Raw genomic sequence first — 22,138 nt, forward strand, 5'->3', positions numbered from 1 at the left:
ATTTCTTCAAATATTTCAATTTAATATTTCAAACAACTTCACAACATACAAAATGAATTATATTAATCCAGAACACGTCAATGAATAAATTTTATATATTTTTTATATATATCTTTTCATCTTGTGTGGATAAAAAAATAAACAGCAAAGCTTTGACAACAGCACCTTGACATAGTATGTATTTCCAACATTAACTTGAGAAGTTGAGGATAGTAAACAGACAGAGTACTGAGAGGAGGAAATCCTGTTACGGTTGAGAATGTAAACGGAATGTTTTGGTCGGAAATCGTTTCCTTGTTTTCCCAAAGTGGACAGTTTCTCAATTCACAATTGAAGCAGCATGCAAGTTTTTTTTTTTTTTTTTAACTCAAACTTTATTGACATTGGGTTTGTTTTTCAGTTGCCTATAGTAATTTTATTTCTTCAAATATTTCAATTTAATATTGCAAACAACTTCACAACATACAAAATGAATTATATTAATCCAGAACACATGTCAATGAATAAATTTTATATATATTTTATATATATTTTTTCATCTTGTGGGGATAAAAAAATAAACAGCAAAGCTTTGACAACAGCACCTTGACATAGTATGTATTTCCAACATTAACTTGAGAAGTTGAGGATAGTAAACAGACAGAGTACTGAGAGGAGGAAATCCTGTTACGGTTGAGAATGTAAACGGAATGTTTTGGTCGGAAATCGTTTCCTTGTTTTCCCAAAGTGGACAGTTTCTCAATTCACAATTGAAGCAGCATGCAAGTTTTTTTTTTTTTCTTGAATGTAATTCTTCCTCACCCCCTCCTCTCCTCATCTCTCAAAATCTTGGCAACGTAAAAAACACAATGTCTTGAGGAATGTGGTATAGTAATTTGAACTGGGCGCGAATGACTGATCAGATCTTTTTTTAATTGTTTACAAGATCATGAATATGTTCAATAAATAGACTGTAGTATCACTTTTACTGTATAAACTTCATCTTTTTTACATGCAGTCCATAAAATTTTTCATCTGACGGAATAATTTACCCTGTTATGTATATATACAAATAGATATTTTCTTTTTTCTCTCTCTTTTTTAGAACTCTCAATAAAATCTATACATTGTGTACACTATCTGCCCCTCTTAATGGTCAATGTGCATACACACGAAGTGTCTATCCGTATAAACCGCCAGCCGATCTTCCTTTTGCTATCCATGGTAAGGGCTCGCACGTAAGACTGGGTTGTCCGGCATTGCGAGTTATAGTGCCGCTTGTCTATTCCTCGGCAGCCCTCCTTTGTGTACCCTAAGGGGTTGCATTTGGTCTCATAAAAGTATTGCTTCAGCTGACCGTTAGTCACGGGGACCTTCTCCAGGACGGTGACCGTCTGGCCCGACATGTCTATGGCTGTCTTTTTGTCCAGAGCCGTCACCCACTGGCTAATACTGTCACAAACGCTGAGCTCCCCTCGCCGCACGGGGTCCGAGTGCCGTCGCACACGCATTGACATGTTGGCGGCGTCCAGGTAGTTTTTGTATTCCTCCAAGAGAAAGAGTAATGGCGGCTCCAAAGGCACTTGGTTGCTGATCATCACCCGCGAGGCGTACATGTCAACGTCCTTCGAGTCAGGCATGGCTGCGGGACCACCCCCTCCTTGGCCCTGGTCGGCCCTGGGGTCCAGTTGCTGCGTCGCTTCTCCTTCCACCTCAAGCAACTCCTCAATCACCTGCTCGAAAGTGTCCGTGAGCGAGGGCAGCCCGCCCCCACTCTGTGGAGTCCCGTGGCCTCGGCTGCCTGAGGTGACGGCAACGGCGCCCAGGTAGCCCTCGGCCCGGTGGCCCCCCTGCACGCCCGGGATCTCTCTCATGGGCGCAGCTCTCATGCAACTGAAGTATGAAATAACCATAGTAACGAACAGGATGGTCATCACTCTTCTAACCTGTTGGAACTGGAGACAGCAAAAGGGGAAAGACAATAGGGATGGGGGGAGTGAGGAAAGGGGAGGGAAGAAGAGAAAACACAACGTAAAGCAACCATTTCCATTCACCATGCTGCAATAAACATTACATTAAACACATTTATTAATGGCCTTGTGCTATTGTGCCCAATGAAATTCACAAATCATTTCCATAATGTGATAAAAAAGTAAGACACAAACAAAACGTGCCAACTTGTTTTTTCTTTGTTTCATTTCTTTTTAGTTACTGGCCCACGGGAGCACAACTAACACTGCGTGCTTTCTCCGTCCCTGCACACACACCTGCATGTTTGTGCCCCCCTTCCCCACACCAGCAAATGCAGTGGGCTAAATTCAGAAACCCTGGAGTATCATTAAGAGGACACGAGAGAACTGCTCCCACTCTCCTCCGTCTCTCTCTTCCCCTTCCTTTCCTCCTTCTCGCTCTCCTACTCCCTTGCCTCCTCTGTTCCCTTAGAGGTGTGTAAACTGCTTGTGTGAGTATCAGACGGAACAGATATAGGTGACATGCAAAGCCTACTAAAAAATGACAGAACAGCTTCTATCATCAAGGTTTTTCATGAGTAATTCAATATTGGATTAATTTTACTTTACATTTTGATATTATTAAAATAATATATAATTGTTACTACTAAAATCATAAAATGTTCTTATTTTTTTAACTATTAATTTCTGTTTAGAATATTTGAGTTATACATGAGTTATATACTTCCCAAATATATAACAACATCTAAACTTCTCTGGAATCAGCTGAGCAGAATTAATTTGGAAGAAGGTACCCACACAATAGGGTGATGATTATCTTTCCCACTAAGAGAGTTAAAAACTGAAGGAGATAGAGAGATAAGGAAAGACAGTAAAAATGCAGAGAATGATTTGAAATGGAGTGATCAGAGAAAGATACATAGAGAAGAAGAAAGGCAGAAAGAATTGAAAAAGACGCCAGTCATTCATTCACTCATTCATACCTACACACAAACTGCAATGTTCTAGTCAATGACATTTTCCTGACTACAAAAACAATGCAACTAAATGAAAATTCCAGGAAACTGTGAACCTATTTGATTCCTCCTCTCTCCCTTCCTCTCTGCAGCTTTCTCTTACCTCTCTGAAGTCCCTCTATGAATCACTGCAATTCATTGCATCCAACGGCATCCCAGCGCATACGAACAGACAGGGGAACATGCATACACAACAACAAAAAATACCCATTACTCTCACTTTTCGAAGGAGAAGGAGAAGTGGAGAGGTAGGCGTGGGGAAAGGGGGGTGGAGGGGGGTGCATTTAAAAATATCCGGCACCGCAGCAAGGCTTCGCCAGTTCTCTGTGTGCTGTCCTCCTGATGCCCCACGCAGCCTCAGGAAGAGGCAGAGGGAGGATCCGCTCCCAGAGCAGAAGGCAGTACGGGCCGGTAGGAGAGATGGAGGGACACGCCCTGTCTAAAAGGCATTTGTTTCATTCTTAATTGGTGTCTGGGGCCACGGCTGCGATTTGCTAGCGCAGCGATGACTGCCATGGAGATGTGCTTTCTATAAATAGGCCAGTTGGGAGTCCCACAGTCTCGATTCAGAATATCACAGCCCTTTACTTAATGAGCTCAAAGTCCCCTCGCTCAGTGACGTTGCAGTCCACGAGGGGTGTGTGTGTGTGTGTGTGCGTGTGTGTGTGAGCGTGTGTGTGTGTGTTTGGCTAGTGAGATGAGGTGGGAGCTTCACAAAGCAGTTTTTTCATCTGCAGCAAGAGCAAGTTCTGCCCTTTTCTTCTTTACCTTGCCATAGAATATGGCCGTGCTCACTGATGTAATGTTACCTGTATTCATATTTAATCAAAAGTAAAATTGCCATTTCAATTTGATTATATCCATAATACAAATACCATTAACATACGACTAATCAACATTATATCACTAGTATTAATGTTGTTATTGTTACAGCTTAACAAATTGCAGCTGACCTTGCTAGCTAGCTAAACTATTGTAATAATGTCATTCCACTATTGCACAGTGTTGCCGCTTGGCAACACATACATTTGAATGATTTACCAAAAACGAATTTTATAAAAACTTTTTTGAGAGGTGAATATGTCATCATAACATCATAACAGTGATGTTTTAGATTTTTTTGTAGAAGTGACACGGACTGGTCCTTGTTTGTTACTGACGTTTTAGTTTGCTTTCAGCAACTACCGACAAGAGACGGCAGTCTGTCAGAAATCTCGCCACAGAAAAAAAACTGCATTTCATGTGACTTAATCAAAGCACATCATTGGCTAAACTAAGGTCTTCTCTTTCCAACAAAAAAAACGAGAATGTTCTCTTCAAGAGACAGTGGCAAGGAAATGAACACAAAGAGTATGTTGCCATATGGCTACACCATGCGGTAGAGGGTTAAATATATTACAAAGCTACACGGCTCGAGTTATCATGTAAAAGGGCAAAGGTCAGTTATTGTTGACTACTGAACTTTGGTGCACATCACTGGCTAAATTGTATCTTTCCCTCCTAATTAGACTAGAGCACCGGTGTGTAGTTGTGTGGCAGGGGGTGGAGGCCAAGAGCACAACAACCCTAATGACGTCTCTCTGGTCTCAAAGGGAGATGAGAGGAAAAGGGCGGTGGGGCTAGAAGGAGTGGTGCTAGGGGGCAGTGCCACCCATCAGCTCGCAATTGCTTTCCATTTTCCTCTGGGGTCCCTTCTCACCAGGAACAACAAACAATTTTATTTCTAACTCTGCTATTTCCTGTTTCCATCAAGAGAATCAATATGGATTATGCTCTCAATCAACTTCCTGTTAAAATGTAATCTAGACGATGAATCACTTTATTGCTCTGGGACTGAGTTGGCAATTACTGAGACCTTCTGTCTCATTCAAAGTAGCGAGGGAAGACAAGATTACCTTGACGGACATGTTTGTTCTGCTTTTAATATGCGTGTGTTTGAGCTGCGCATAATAATGCGATATCAATATCCTGTCATCATATGGTATGATGTGCAAACATGAGTTGTGTTTGTGTACACAAGGCAGTACAGGTGTTTTTATGGGTCAAAGAAAGTGAGTGGTAATGCGGTTATAGCCGCAGCAAAAAAATAATCTCTTCATGGTTCCAGGTGTGTTTAAATGTCTAAAATAAAGAAGAGGACTTTCATGGTTGATGCCGAAATAATCCGTTCAACTGTCATGTAAACAAAGCTGCTAATTCATGCTTTTTGTGCCCCATTTGTTAGACCTTTGAAGCCAGATTCATTAAAAGGCATTGAATAACCAACAAACAAGGTTTCCATCAATCAACCCTCTCACATGAGAAACCATCCAGACTTCAGTGATCTTTCAAGCTTTCTATCTACAAAGTAAGGTGCTGAAGGCTTGATGTAATACTTCATCCACACAGCTGTATTTGATCCATATGGTCAGGGCTTGGTAGGAGCACGTTCAAACGCCTTTCACTGTAAAACATGATTGTACTTTAATTGGGCATGAGTGGCAGCTCTATGGCTTTGTCAAAAAGACCACATGCACCTGCTCAATTGTTTGGAAAGGGGCAGGCAGGACAGGATAGGTTGGTCTGCATGATCTTGATCCCCCCCACAACTGTATTAGCTTAAATCTTCATGCCATGGAGGGATTAAGAAACAAAACCACTCTTGACAGATGCATAAGGTTCTTCCAACTTAACAGAATTGTGGTAAGAGATACTTGTCTGTTAGTTTTAGCACTCTAAAGGAAAATGAAAAAGGCATTCACTCCTTAAGGACAAAGATATTTAACAATGCATGATTAAATATCTGAAAAAAAGAACAAAAAGGTTGGGGAAAATGTTTGTAGCATGAGAAAAGATTTTAGATTGCTTTGGTGTACTTGTGTCAATGACAAGAACACTGTAGTGTGCATCACCTAAGCTCACACAGGTGTCTCAGCTGTTAATTATTATTCTGACTTTGAGGACACATTAAAATGTAGAATCCATAATAGTTACAATCTGGCATTAGTGGTAACATAACAAAAGACAACTGCAAAAGAACTCTCTCTGTTCATCTATGGTGAAATCTGTGTTCTCAAATGCAAGGTTTTTCAAGAGGTTTAGTTGATGCTTGTTCAAGGAGTTCAAGACCTCTAACTTGTCTAACTCAAACTGTATAAATAATGTTAAAGGTGCAATGTACAAAAGCAACCAGCGTGATGAACACCCAAATATGCTTGATTTGCTGAAAGGATAGTTCTAGTTAACACAAAAATTGTCATGATCTTTAACGAAACTGCATTTTGAGAAAGGTAAATTGATGCAAACTCTCAACATTACAGAAATTTGTATCAGTATACTGCTGAAAACAAAACAAAATATGTATAAAACACTAAAAGGAGAGAGACTGAAACTGTTTAGATTAAGTGTAATTCATGTGATGGGGGTGTTATGCCTTATTTAAAAGTTATTTTCCCAAGTATATATATATATATATATATATATATGTTTCAATAGGGCTTTTTTTTTTTTTTTTTAAATAAAAAACCCCAGCTGACTTGTCTCTACAGTTTATTTGGTTTCTGAATATCTTTTGAGTTTCAATGGTTTCATGCCTTTGCCATAGCTCATAAAAGCTGAATGCATAATAAGTATAAAACAATTGTCAAATTTTGTTTAAACTAGTTTTAGATAAAATGTTCCATGTCACTGAGGACATATCAACTTTCTGAAGGTATTTTATGTTAACTACCAGCATGTTTACAACTGCTTGTCTGCTGGTATTAGGGCTGTCGATACACATGTCAGGGATGTCTTTCCTCTATTCACAGCTCTTTTAATCAGTCATTGGCTTATCTCTGCTCTTACTGTAGATAACACTCTGCTCACCAGTAATCACTCTCTATACACTGATGGAGACAGCACACATTTCATTGTATTAGCTGGTAAAGCCTGCGTGTTCTTAATGAGAGCGTGTCACAGTAATGCGTTAGCTCTGGCATTATCAGAGCACAAGAACCTCCTTATCAAACACTTACAGAATCTCATGTATGGAACATCTTAATTTTTATGTTGATTGTGAAATTGTAGGTTGAACTATTATTTTTGTAAATGTTTCAGGACAGCTGATTGTGGTGAATTGATTTTGTCTCAATTGTTCTGTCTCAATGTTTTTTTTTTTTTTTTTTACAATCAAAACCAATGATAGAAGTTAGATTTTAAGTTAGTCGGAGGCCGTATTTTCACCTGTTGTCAAATAACGAACGGAACAGATGTCGGAGGCAACCATAACAATAGTAAACTGCGCACGCGCAGTATGATCAGTATCGGGCGGTCACTTCATTACAGATTAACATAATCACAGTATATCATAATAAATGCTTTGTTTAAAAAGTCTTAGATAATTGACGTTTGGCGAACTAGTGGCAAGTTGCGCAAGACGAAACTCGACAGATTACACCCAGAGAAGTATCCTTAGGCTACAATTATGTACAATAATCATAAACAGAATGCTTTAAACATTCCTACAAAACAGACGACCCCACTGAAAGTCATTGTAAAAGTCGCTCACTTGTTCGGGAATGTAAATAGCCTATGTCTCTGTTGCTGAAAGGCAGAAGTCAAGTAAAGTCACCTTTATTTGTATAGCGCTTTATACAATACTGAAGACAAAGACAAATGAGTGCTGTAATAATTTATGTATAGCTAAGTTTCGTCTTGTCTCGTAACAGGAGAAAGGGCAACGCATTGGCAAACTGGACCCGCGAGGGAAATATCTTCTAAGATTTGCCACTCTATATGTTAGTAGAGATTGAGTTTTTTTCCAGGAACTTTCTAAGGAATTTGAAACGTCCTGCGGGTACCAGCTATCAAAAAACCTCTCAAGACGCGATTGTGCGGGAATAGGCCTATGCCATTACAGCTAGTATAAACTTAACACCATGTTAGATCTTCTAAACTAGAAAAGTGGTGTCTGAGACAGACGATTGTTTTAAAACAGCAGCATCCACACAATCCATCCTTTACTCGTTAACAGGCTTTACAACACTTTTGCACTAGATGGCGCATTCGTCTACATAAAGCGCATTTTGAAGCGAAGGCAAGCAGAAATAGACCATTAGAAACATATTTTTCTTTCTGACACATAAACATAAGAGAGAACGCAGATTAATAAGAATGAATAGGCCTGTTTTCTTTGCTGCAGCCTACATCATCTATATGCTTTTCATCTAAAACAAATTTGTGTGCATATCTTTAATATATTATAGATATCATGACATGCTGGTCACTATATGCTAAACAGCATTACAACAAAGTCAATTGCGACTTTGAGAAAATAAACTAGCAGCATGAATTAGTTTAAGCAGTTTTGACCAGTTAGCATCCAAAAGCGGCCCAGAACTATAATTGACTTGTTAGTTTTTAATTTGAAAACTTTATCTTCGCCCTGGGAGTTTATCTGTTTCAGGGGAAGGCTAGACTCTTCACGGTAAACCTAAACGATGATCTAAAGTTTCATGTTCTGCAAGTCTAATTGAATTCACGAAACGCGTTTATTCTCTGAACGTTCGTACACATAGTTTTCGCTTAAACTGTATAAACAGTCTGTCCTTGTGAGTAAATGTGTTGTTATATGCTGTTTGGTAATACTTTTACGCCATTAATAAGTAAAAATGTACACATCAATAAAATATCCACGTCCTTTATGCCCGATTGCCGCAAATATCATCAAACTAAACATTAAACAGCTGAACACATAAAAGCGGCAAGGACAAACAGCTAAGAGCGCTGGATAATAACCCATAACAACTTTTTGCTTCTACTGACCCCTATCAGAAATTCAATCAACATAATAACGCCGTATCTTATTAATGAACGCGAGGATAGCGTTTCATGTTGCCTCTGCATGATCCAACACTTGATTACTTTCTTAACTCCCCTTCTCATTTCAGCCACAGCCAATACAAAACCTGCAGCAGCCTAATCACTCTATTCCGTGCAAAAACCAACCTTTTCTGTCCAGTCGTAAAGGAGACCATTCAGCAGGACAGTGTCATCTGGGATGTTTTGGATAAGCCCTCCGCGTAACTATTTTGCGATATTCGCCCGCTCTTCGCCAAGCAGCAGCTGCAAGTTGTCTCTTCAGCTTTTGAGCAAATAGATTAAATTATTGATGGTGGAAATTGCATGGTTGAGGTAATGGACTCCCATGACTGAGCGGATCCTTTGGAGTTGGGTTGAAGCAGTTGGATGGCATGGTGAGCGCTCGCTGTGTAGTGCGCATTGAGAGAGCTCTCCAGCTTGAAATGATGGTTTCATTCCTCGCGACTACAGTAACTAACTAGCTACTGCCGTGACGTTGAAACATGTGACTCCAGCGCGAGCGAGACCGAGTGCCAAACGAGTGACACGCTTATGCCTAATGAGTAACCGGAAAGCATGTTATTATGGCGTTTACCGTGAGCCGAAAGGTCAACATATGAGAGAAACCTTTTTAATTCCTGAATATATTGAGTCCTGAATGACGTTTTTTTTAAGTCATCGCATCTTAAGTGCTCCTTCAGTTGATTACCACTGAGTCAGTGTGGGCTTTTGATAGTTTTTCCTTAATAATGAAGGTATATATATAAAATATGATTCCCTTGTTTACCAAAGGGAATCACATAAGCTAATGCGCATTTAGTTTTTTTTTCCAGGTTTCATTTTCGCTGACTATTCGTATTTAGACATAGGAAATTATATAGCCTACACCTGAAATCTGTTTAGTTTCATGTACAAAGCTTCTTTTGTATAACCGGTAAAATAATAATTTATGGTTTTAAGTTATTACATTTGCAGTTCTCAGTTCAAAGATAATTTATGGTTTTAAGTTATTGCAATTGCCATCTAAATCTTCATAGTTCATTCCACTTTAAATTATTCTGCTTTGCAGCCACCAAAGGCTGCAACAGCTTCCTAATGGACAGCCGTTAGGTTAATGAAACACCTTTTTGTGGCAAGACAATAGATCATCTGCTGAAATTGATATTTGCAATTGTGACTCCACAAAGGTATCTTCAAAGTAAAGAGTTCACTCCTTGCCCCCACCACATCAAGGATCTATTATTCCCTGGCCCTCTCTGTATTTGATATTTTAAACTATTGTCAGCTTGAGACCCTCTGTCTGCCAAAGGAGCTTATGTGCCAGATGTTAGTTCATTGCTTTTAATACTATTCATTGTTCTTTCAGTTTCAGTTATATTCCTCCAATAATGGGAGCGGTTTGTTTGATATTTGTAAGGTAAATGGTCAAAGATGTTTAAACTAATAGAGGCAGTGATACAATTTTGCTCTTCGGCTGCAGCTTTACCATTTATCCTATGTCGTATTTGTGAAGAGCAGGCAAAAGCACGCACATCGATCTCAACTGGGAGCTCGACTAAGAAACAAGTGGAAAATATTTTAAATGTAAAGTCGGCAACACCAAAGCTCCAAAAGTATAAAAAAAAATATTTTGTAAAAATTTATTTGCGACAGCTTTTTAAAAAAAAAATTTTTTTTGATACTTTTGGAGCTTTGGTGTTGCCGACTTTACATTTAAAAATTGTTCTATGTCGTATTTAACATGACCTTCCAGGAGGAGTTTAGGAGAAGTATTCCTTGTTCTTTCACCCCATGCTATACACCACATCATTAGCCCCATACTTTCACCAAGACTCTAAAGCTCCAAGTGCTTTTGGATCTTGTCCAATACAAGATTTATATTGATGACTTTGGTGTATAGTGATGATGATTATTCTCTGTATAAGGTAATGAGGTGGAGCAGTTTCAAACCTAGCTGTTCCCAGCATGGGAGTGGATGCTAACACCTGCCTCCTCTCACACACACACACACACACACACACACACACACACACACACACACACACACACACACTCACACTGTGCATTAAGGCTGTTCCAGCTAGGTAATCCATAAATAAATCACTCTGCTTCTCATTAGGAGCACAAAAACAACATGGATCTCATTCAGAACTGCACATACAGCAAGCACAAAGTTGACACCAGCACCACAGACAGAACTAAGATAACCACAAAGTGGACATATGGACTAATGAGAATACAGCAAGAGATGAACTGTGGGAAGACCTTGACTTTCATTTGCTGCAACTTTGTGGAAACTTTAGGGTCCATTAAAATGATGACAAAACATACAGTATGGACATTAGAGCTGAAACATTTGCTGAAACTTGACCATCAGGATTGGCGTGCTCAAAGTGTTGAATGTTGAGAGAGTCGGAGCGGCGTCAGAAGCGATGGCCGTGTCTCTATCCAATAGGTCGGGTCGCTAATGACGTCACCTCAGCTTTCTCAAAAACTCGCCATCTGTTGTCTTGTGTTCTGTCTTGACCCATCGTAGCATATTCCATCCTGTTTGTTTCTTTCTCTCCTTCTCATCCTCATCCTCTATATGTTTGCACTACTCAACTCACATACTTTTACAAATATACTTTCACCTTCACTTGTTTTTGTTTTGACATACTCATGCTTACAGCTCCTTCCTCTCTCCTATAGGGACAAGCCAAGATGAATATAATTCATCCCATAGGTTCACAGGAGGAGAGGGCAAACCCTGGATGACAAAGAGTTGCATCAGCAATTACTGAGCGACATGACTCCAAGAGACCATCTGTTGTCTTGTGTTCTGTCTTGACCCATCGTAGCACATTCCATCCTGGAGCTGACAGAACAGGTCTTCCACACAATGGCAAAAATACGATTTTGAAGTTGCCTTGTCACACTTAATGACTGAACATCTCTCTGAACATGTTGGAGGAGATCTGTGTCCTTTACAAACCTGAAATGGTGAAATAGTGTCCGCTACTCCAGGGCAAGATAACAAAACTTTCAGGGTGTCAAAACTAGCTGTAAAAAAAGTTGATGGCTTCTTGAGTCACTGAGAGAGAGAAAAAAAAGAGCTTTGGGCCAGTGCTAGAAAATAAAGGTTCTTTATTGGTATCTGTGGTTCCGGGAATAACTTTTAACATCCATGGAAACTTTCCATTTCACAAAAATTTTCTTTATAGTGGAAATGGGTTATTTAGATTATATAAAATGTTCTTCACACCAAGAAGAACATTCGTTCCTTCCGATAACTATTATGAACGGTTCTTTGGTGGACCCAAATGGTTCTTGGCACTGCTGCAGAACACCCTTTTTGTATCTTTATTTTTAAGCGTGTAGCCAAGTCTTCACGAACATTTCCCACACAAGCCAGCTGTCAACAAAAATGTGACCCTGGACCACAAAACCAGTCTTAAGTCGCTGGGGTATATTTGTAGCAATAGCCACTTAATTTTTGATTGGTAATATGCATTGCTAAGGACTTAATTTGGATAACTTTAAAGGCGATTTTCTCAATATTTTGATTTTTTTGCACCCTCAGATTCCAGATATTCAAATAGTTGTATCTCGACCAAATATTGTCCTATCCTAACAAAACACAGCTTTCAGATGATGTATAAATCTCAATTTTGAAAAATTGACACTTAAGACTGGTTTTGTGGTCCAGGGTCACAAATATGAACGATAAAACATGTAAATCATGCAGAGTATACTTAAAAAAAACTCAGTTAACGTCGATGATTTAGTGTTGTTTAGTCTGTAATGTGGAGTGTACATTTGACTATGTACACTTACTCAAGTGGGTCCCGTCTTTCCATTTTGTCATTGCATTGAAATGAGTGAGCCACTTTGTGGAACTTAAGTTTGCCCATTCCTGGGTGCCTGTTTCTGTTTCTTTGGTTCGCTGTCTTTAGGGAAGGGAGTCTGGGCAGTGCTTTGTGTGACTCACATCACCGTCTCTCATCTGAGATGCACTCTGTACACTGAAGAATTGTGCAGTGCTCATCTCTCCAATAGCAAGATGTAACAGGTCCCTGGTATCACTAAAGGGCCAATGTGGCCAACAGTGGCCAGCCGTGTAAGATAAAAATCTCAAAGTCTTGACTTATAGCAGCTACATTATAGGACTACACACTTAGATATCCACTTTAGCACATAGACACAATGAGCTATACAATCCACGTAACTGTAATCTATCCCTTGCAGCATACACCAGCTACACTGGTAATGTATCCGTGGGGTATAAGCCCTCTACTGCACTTTATCCCTTTGTACACACATCCTCTGGTAATCTAGCCTTTTGCTTGCCCAACAAACCCTTATGTGTCAAGGGTGAGTATATTTACATAATTAGGTAGACAGTTCTTGTCATGCACTATTGTAACCTGTCTTTTGTGGTTATAATGCATTTTTTGTATATTAATTTCAAATATAGATTTATTAATATACTGTGGACTTATAAAAAATGAATGCATGTGAAAATAAACACTATAAAGAAACATTCCACTTCAGATTTGAAATAGCACTAAAAATGATCTGATTGTCGGTTGTAAGCTCAAAATTGCACTGATTTTCTTATACATTGTTACAAATGAAAATGAGAAATTAAGAACTCAAAAGTGTTCACGAAGAATGGAAATCACTGTTCTACAAAGCAGTCGGAGAGAAAATGCAGTCTAAATGACTTCTAAGAAATGTTAAACATTTAAATGTGGGGGTAAAAAGTTTGCATTGTTCAACAACCGTGAGCCCTTAGAAATAGCAGCAAGTCTATCAAAGTCATGCTCAAACACAAACACAGTCCGGATGCCATAACCAACATCCACAGAGGCACATTGCAAACATGTTAGAGAAGTCCTGCATATACATACCCAAGCATTGACGTTGACGAATAGTTAGAGGATTCCTTGGCGGAGCCTTAGTTGCCAGGCACCAGCACTAATGCTGCTCTGTAGCTATTCACATACAGAGAGGCAAATGCCACTCTATTTTATATCATTGAGTAAAGCACACAGGTGGGTGGCAAACAAGTAGCAAATCTCATCATACAGACCCCATCAAACTGTTCGAATTAGGATGCAGATATATGCTGGAGGTCAATAACATATATCCCATGCACACATTCACAGACACACAAACACCCTAAATGTGAAACAGCAAATATAAATACAATGGGGTCACAACACCCAAAATAGCAAAGTTCTTATCAAAAATCTTACAGAAAAACATACATATCTAGCGTCGTTTACCAGCAGATTATGGAGGAATTACACCATAAAGTGTAGATATCACACGACCTCAAGCAGAATGAGCGCTTTGCGCTAGAGTGCGCGCCCAATTCCTCAAACCTCTTGAGGTTTTCTTGCGCAGAATATCCCGCGATCGGAGGTGCCAATTGACTAAATATCTTTAGACTTGTCCAAATAGCCTCATAAACACAGAATAATTAAACTAAAAGCGTCGGAAGTATGATTCAAATGATTTTGGCACCACGTAGTAAATTAGCCCACCAAATTACACAATTTATTAAAATTGTGATTAATCTTAATGCGATGATGATTATTGTTGTTCGCAAAACTGAGAGACTATTGTTCGCAAAATATAATCTTTTAAGTGGGGGTCAATGAAAAAAAAAAAAAAACCCGGACCTTTTTTTTTCCGCACTTGTGACGAGCACATGCTTTTATTTCCCAAAGGAATTCTGCATATTCAGTAGGCCTATAATAAATTCATCCCTCGAGTGAAGCAGGGCGTAATAAGTCGGTACATCTCTATGAAAGTTAATTAAGAAAGCCGCTCTCCGTAAACAAAACAACTTTCATATTTAGTTCATAAATAAATATCCCCTTATCGTCCGCGGCGGTCAGTCAAACGAGGATGAAGAAAACGCAGATTAAACTGTAAAAATATAATGCCACAATAACCCACCAGGCTCAGATTTGTTATTGACGCCCACCCTTAACTCTGCAGCGATCAGAGAGCGGAGGGGAGGGGGCGGAGAGGGATTCTCAGCTAGATAACACAACCCCATTTATGGACTGATCCGATGACGTACATTGCAGAAAGTTCTATAAAAAATCCTTCCGTACATACAAAGTGTGTCGTGCCATCCCCCAGCACCCCCCATCCTCCCCGCATTCGCCTCCAGCCCCCTCCCCCCGCCTGCCCACACCCACACCACCAACCCATATCTCTATCCTTCTCTGTCTTATGATCTAAAATTATATTATAAATACGTTTATGTTTATAAATGAAAAATATGCATTCAGTAAATGAAAACATGACTCTGAGCCGTCAGAGGTGTAATAAAATCACAAACAAATAATCGTTTAATAGTAACATTTCACTCTAAACAAAGCTAAAAAACATATTTCATATATTGATGCAGAAGTATTTAGGCAGTCACCACTGGGTTATTTGTAAGCAAAAACAAGCATTATTTCGTTGAAAAACAGCTGAAATTATGCATGAAATATTTGCTCATAAAAACGGCGCTCGTGACCGTTTTGTTGCATGTCAACAATAATGTTCATAATATTTGCCAGAAAATTACAAGAGCATTACGAAGAGTACAATGACAAAACGGTAATAATACAATCTAGTTATAAAACCAGCTGCTATTATTGTTGGACTAGTCCAAAAAACATATGCTGCTGTCCCACTTGATTTATGTCCCTTTAAAGTCAGATGTTCGATACATTGTTTTTGTAACAACAGATTTTCTCGACAATATGTTTCGTACGATTATGATAAGGGAAAAATGTTTAATAGAGAAATGACCGATTTAGCAGTGCTGAAAGAAGCTAACGCTGCCGGACAAAGAGAAACAGTCATAAGGATCATTTAAAAGCAACTAAATGACACACTGAATGTCTCCCGCCTGATAGACTCTTGATGAACGCAGTGATGAGGCGCCCGTGGGCTTTCATATCTGTCTGTCATTCAATCGCTTCACCCTTTAATCAGATTCTTGGATACAAAGGAAAAAAAAACGACCGTAGCCAATACCATCCGCTCATCCCTCTCAGAAACTGAGACGAATTCCTAAACTTAGTCGGCATAAAAGTCAGAAAATCATCAGCGAATGGCTCCTTTAAAACGCTGACTGTCCTAATTTCACCTCAGTCTTGCACAGCTTTTCTCCAGCTTTCTCCACATTACGCGTGACACCCTCTCAGCCATTTCCTTATCAGGCAATCTTATCGCTGGCTCCATCTAACCCAGTCTGAACAAAATCTGACCACGCCTATCCAAATTCTTATTCACTTTAACTGGAAATATATATATGAACACACAAACACACACACACACACACACACACACACACACACACAGTTTTGACCAACGGGCTATTTTTGGCGAGGCAATTCAAAATACTTTAACAAGATATGTTATCTGTGGCGAAAGCTTTTAGCTCTAAGTGGTTCCCAACTGTTCGGCGTGTGCACAGACAGACCTGTGCGCTGGGGAGCGAGATGAGCAGGTGATGCTGGAGGAGAGGAGTGGAAATCTCGGGATGAATGAAACGGAGAAGCGGTCCGTAGTAAAAACACAAACAATATGTCCACGACGACGAGGTGCGGAGATGCTACAGACGCGATTACATTGATACGGGCTGGTTGCACCACTTTAGAATCGATTCAACGAATAAATTATCCCTCCATGCTAACGAAAACAACATTTATAGCGGATAAGAAAGGATGACGAGAATAACAACCACAGATAGATAGATAGATATAGATAGATAGATAGATAGACAGACAGACAGACAGACAGATAGATAGATAGATAGATAGATAGATAGACAGGCTCTTTTCGTTTTCAGCAAGACAATAAGCAGGAGGTAGCTCGTGCAGAGTCGTGTATTTTATTAAATATATGCTCCATTATTCAGAAAGCAAAGGAAAGCGTGTGCTAGACAATTGCGCATTTAAGACCAAGCATTCCGCAAGCATTTGGTTATGATGAGGACGGAAAGTCAGCTGTTTACGCACTTACATGCACTATTTACTTATTTTTTGTGTTGCGCTATAAATAACAAAACATGTAAAATAACTGCTAAATGTGAACGTCTCTATAGGGGTGAACTGTGAGATACAGAAATAAATACATGATTCGTTTTCAATGATGTCGTGACAGAACTGTGGCTGTTAATTGAAACAACTTTGTCACCATTTGGTTTTCGGCTTTAGTTAGTGTAAAAACATACGAGTAAAGTAAAGGTAAAATGTAAAATGATAACGTAAGTTTAACATTTCCCCCATGACTCAGTGCCTTCTCTCTACATCACTACTCAAAGCTATACCTCACAGCATAACATTTCTCCATCTGTAACCACTAATCAAAGTTAAAATGCGTAAAGAGGTGCCATTTCACTATGTAGAAGTAAAACATCTGTCCAAGAAGGACTGCTAGTAAAGTGGAGAATAAAACAAACAGGTCTTACCTTTTTAAGAGCTGACAACCACTATCAGTGGTTAGATCTCCAAGACCAACACTTGCATTTCCCAAAGTTAACGCTGTGCACCAAGTGGAGCTTGCAAAGTACGCGTACACTACAGCAGCTCTACCATTTCAACGTTCACATGCTCTAAGTGGCGACAAAACTCCAAGCGCAAAGCAGCCCCACTATTGACTGGTTCTTTTCCTCGCGTTTGTTTTTTTTTTTTTCACCGGTCTCCCTCCGAAAGCGAAAAAAAGAAGGAAAAAGTGAACCAATTCCCTAGCGTTGGCAAAAGAACTGCAAAACACAAAAGGCGATGTCCACTCACTCCGTGTTAGTCCGCAGCGTTCAACGACTCCGGTGCCTCTGTCCAAAGTGCTGAAATCATAGCACAGCTAAGGTTACTTAGAGGCAAAAATCTATACTTTCGAGGCTCTTTTCGTTTTCAGCAAGACAATAAGCAGGAGGTAGCTCGTGCAGAGTCGTGTATTTTATTAAATATATGCTCCATTATTCAGAAAGCAAAGGAAAGCGTGTGCTAGACAATTGCGCATTTAAGACCAAGCATTCCGCAAGCATTTGGTTATGATGAGGACGGAAAGTCAGCTGTTTACGCACTTACATGCACTATTTACTTATTTTTTGTGTTGCGCTATAAATAACAAAACATGTAAAATAACTGCTAAATGTGAACGTCTCTATAGGGGTGAACTGTGAGATACAGAAATAAATACATGATTCGTTTTCAATGATGTCGTGACAGAACTGTGGCTGTTAATTGAAACAACTTTGTCACCATTTGGTTTTCGGCTTTAGTTAGTGTAAAAACATACGAGTAAAGTAAAGGTAAAATGTAAAATGATAACGTAAGTTTAACATTTCCCCCATGACTCAGTGCCTTCTCTCTACATCACTACTCAAAGCTATACCTCACAGCATAACATTTCTCCATCTGTAACCACTAATCAAAGTTAAAATGCGTAAAGAGGTGCCATTTCACTATGTAGAAGTAAAACATCTGTCCAAGAAGGACTGCTAGTAAAGTGGAGAATAAAACAAACAGGTCTTACCTTTTTAAGAGCTGACAACCACTATCAGTGGTTAGATCTCCAAGACCAACACTTGCATTTCCCAAAGTTAACGCTGTGCACCAAGAGGAGCTTGCAAAGTACGCGTACACTACAGCAGCTCTACCATTTCAACGTTCACATGCTCTAAGTGGCGACAAAACTCCAAGCGCAAAGCAGCCCCACTATTGACTGGTTCTTTTCCTCGCGTTTGTTTTGTTTTTTTTCACCGGTCTCCCTCCGAAAGCGAAAAAAAGAAGGAAAAAGTGAACCAATTCCCTAGCGTTGGCAAAAGAACTGCAAAACACAAAAGGCGATGTCCACTCACTCCGTGTTAGTCCGCAGCGTTCAACGACTCCGGTGCCTCTGTCCAAAGTGCTGAAATCATAGCACAGCTAAGGTTACTTAGAGGCAAAAATCTATACTTTCGTTAAGTGCCACTTGATATTGCTTTACTCTATTGCTTCCCCACGCCTTGTCACGTGAATATATCCTTGGCAAGCCCGTCCTGTTAATATTTGATCACATGTTGGCCGGTCGTTTTCTTAACAAAAGAATCACTTATCTGCAAAGTTGCTCATAACCCTCTAAAGAGGAGTTCCCCCAAAAGGCTTGAAACCCATGTCCCCAAATCACACAGTAATAGTGTCTTGGTGCTCTGCTTTTGTCCTGCAGGGCAGATGGACATATCTACACATGTTGCTTTTTCAATTACAGAGAAAGCACTTGTAAAAATGATTTTCAGTATAAAGACTAAAAGCCCAACAGGCATCAAAGCGCCGATTGGCACACAGCGCAACAAAGGCAAAAACCCAATTATAATGTATATTCTACGGCTGTGTATGCGCCTGCGTTTGGTTTGCCCAGATTTTGTTCTCTAGCTCCGATTCACAGAAAAAAAGCAGCATTACAAGTTTTACATTCGTGTTAGCAAACCTGAACCCTCGTGTAAGTAGCCTTCAGCGTTAGGGTCCATATGCACGAGAGCACTCTGTACATCAAAAATCTGTTCTTTTGATACCAACCCTACAGTGTAAACACAAGCCATGCCTTTTGGAGTAATTATTCCTTTAAGTGTATTTCCATGCTACTTACCATGTTCCCCTATGCTGTCCTGGAGATAGAAATGTCTTAATATCCACACACTCCAACAGATGCTGGTAGGTAATGTGTCTTGTTTGAAGTCATCATATGAGAACTTCTGCCGTGCTCAGAAGATCGCCCACCACTTGGGTGACTTATGAATCTAATAACCCTTTGCAATATCCGCGTGCTTAAACTCTCTAACACCTTGGTGACTGTGCCGACAGGACAAATAGCAACCAGTCACGATTTACCCAAAACCCCTATACAGATTTACGCAGTGCCCTCGCTCAAGAGAAAAGCCGTTAGTGCTCTTACGTGATTGAAATAAGCGAAGGCGGTCAAGTTTAGGTAGTAACTACAACCCCGAGACGCTGAGTGAAAATGAATGACCATAAGAAAAGTTGCGCATCCAAGACAGCAATGTGCACCTTTTTTCGCGTGTCTGTGCGTGCATTGCGCGTGATATGTCAACATTACGCGAAGCCAGTACAGTTCAAGACATTTTTCAATCTGGCTGTGTTCCCAGCTGAGGGATAAATCAGGTAAGATCACATTTCACAATATTATTTTCTGCCAAGTAGGACTAAGTTCTCGGGAGACTTGTTGCTGCTGCTACAAAGCTGTGCTATTGAAAGCCAAAACAGAGGAAAAACATGGGTTTAAGTACCATACTTACATCTGTGCAATACAGTTTTGAGCTTCGTTATGCTTGTACTATAGGAAAAGAAAAAAGCTGAATCCTCGTCAGTCTTGAGGCACGCTGTCAACTTAAAGAAATTACAACGTTATTTTCCCCCGTACGCCTTTATCTTGACATAGAAGAATGAAATGGAAGTCACGAAATCCAAGTACGACCGTTGTCTGTTATCAGTAAAATTCCATCAGAGCGCGGACACTCAGACATCTAATTGTTATGCAGTGACGAGGCGCTATGCTTGGATGTGTCCTACAAATGTACTGGAAAGTGACATGAGTAATAGGTGGTATTTACCCACATATGAGCCAAGATTCGTTCGAGCCGGAGAGTTGTAAAAGACACGAAACGCTACTGTATTTATAACTCAGAGCAACAGTAAACAGTATGCTTAGCAACACGGAGACGCACAGTAAACGAGCTGGGAGGAAAGAAAGGGAGAATAAGTTCAAAAGATCAGTGGACAGACCCCTTTCTCACAGAAACTTATTTTCTGGTTAGTATTAACGGACGTTGTTTCCTCTAAACTCACAAGTCTAAGTTGCTGTTTTGATTCAACAAAAAATGAAGTTCATTCATTCATTCATTCATTCATTCATTCATTCATTCATCCATTCGGGGCCCTGGATTACTGCCAGCAACAATAAGAATCTAACTTATTTGCTTGTTAGTCAGTAGTGGGATATGACAGCATATACCTGACTATTGATCCCCTCATATCAGACAGGAAATGAATGAAAACAGGCTGCCTCTGTGTTTGTCTGTTTGTCTGGTCTTGGGTTTGCTTTACTTCAAGAAAAAGCTGATTACACACAACTGCATCTATCATCCCTGCCAGTCTGCTTAAGATTTACTGCAATTTGAGACACCTTTTCTTCAGATTGGGTTCTTAAGGTTTTTCAATAATTTAAAAATGCACTTTTAATGTATTTTCCATTTCTTGGAAAATTTCCATTGAATAAGTTTGGATGATATAGATAGCTGCTTCTTTACTAAAGCAGAAACAAAACCATTTCAATACAATAGATTTCTGGTCACAATACATACCTTAATCAAATATGATGAGTGTTTCTTTTAAAGGTTTACTTGTTTACTTTTTTATTGAACATTTGTCTGTTACTGAGCTTCCTGCCTCACATTCATCCCTCCCTTTTGCTCTTGCAGGTCTTGGTGCACTGCAGACTAACACAGACTAGTTCTCCATGATCAGATGAGGATCAACAATGCACTGTCAGGACACATTAATGAGCAAGGATATTAAGGAAGAAATTTTTTCAAAGAATGAATGGTTCAAGGTTGAAAAAGGGTGAGTATAGTTTGTGGAGTATACAGGTATTTAAAATGAAGACCTTCGAAATGGATAGAGGGCTGTGTTGCTTAGGGACATGTCCCTTGAAGTGGGTAAACAGAATAAAATGCCGCTTCATTGCATAAAAAGTGTACCTCATGTGGAGGGGTCAGGGCCAGTATTGAGGACACCACATTGATTCTCCTCTGAATGTCTTAACGCAGCATCCAGATCTTCATCACTTCATCTCCTTTCTCAAAACTGAATCACTTCATCACTCCGGTCTTCCTTTCCTCTCCTCTGTTCTTTCCACGCTCCCACAGTTTTCACAGGCTTCCTGGATGACTCACATGCGGCCCTCTGCACCACCTCTGCCCTCCCCCGTAACTCCTAAACAGAGATACCCAGAACCTCAAACTACAGGTCAATCAGACCACCAGCATCTTCTCCTACCTAAGACTACACCCACCACTCCGGCTCTCATCCGACGCCTTTAATTTTGGCTCGGTTGTTTATTTAAGAACCTGAAACATTGCTATTTATTCTCCTATTACACACACACACACGCACACACACACACACTCATGTTGTGTTTCCATGTTTTATGGGGACATTCCATAGGTGTAATGGTTTTTATACTGTACAAACTGTATGTGCTATTGCCCTACACCAACCTTACCCCTAAACCTACCCCTTACAGGAAACTTTGTGCATTTTTACTTTCTCAAAAAAACTAATTCTGTATGATTTATAA

The 22,138-nt window shown here is 39.8% G+C and overlaps 1 protein-coding gene across 4 annotated transcripts; it reads right to left on the reverse strand.

Annotated features, from left to right (window-relative positions):
• Positions 1 to 1,011: 1,011 nt before the first annotated feature.
• LOC107700392 (brain-derived neurotrophic factor-like) lies at positions 1,012 to 19,460 on the reverse strand. Of its 4 annotated transcripts, none has more exons than XM_016502024.1 (2): positions 19,412 to 19,460; positions 1,012 to 1,934 (listed from the first exon to the last, which is right to left on the reverse strand). In XM_016502024.1, the coding sequence occupies exons 1-2, from the start codon at positions 19,412 to 19,414 to the stop codon at positions 1,116 to 1,118; spliced, it is 822 nt and encodes a 273-aa protein (XP_016357510.1). In that variant the 5' UTR covers positions 19,415 to 19,460; the 3' UTR covers positions 1,012 to 1,115. The 4 variants fall into 4 exon arrangements, with proteins under 4 accessions (XP_016357510.1, XP_016357512.1, XP_016357513.1 ...); XM_016502026.1 differs by lacking the exon at positions 19,412 to 19,460 and adding an exon at positions 18,320 to 18,337; XM_016502027.1 differs by lacking the exon at positions 19,412 to 19,460 and adding an exon at positions 17,253 to 17,309.
• Between the last annotated feature and the right edge of the window lie 2,678 nt (positions 19,461 to 22,138).

This window comes from Sinocyclocheilus anshuiensis, unplaced genomic scaffold (genome assembly GCF_001515605.1).
Source record: "Sinocyclocheilus anshuiensis isolate Anshui unplaced genomic scaffold, SAMN03320099.WGS_v1.1 scaffold154, whole genome shotgun sequence".
Lineage (NCBI taxonomy): Eukaryota > Metazoa > Chordata > Actinopteri > Cypriniformes > Cyprinidae > Sinocyclocheilus > Sinocyclocheilus anshuiensis.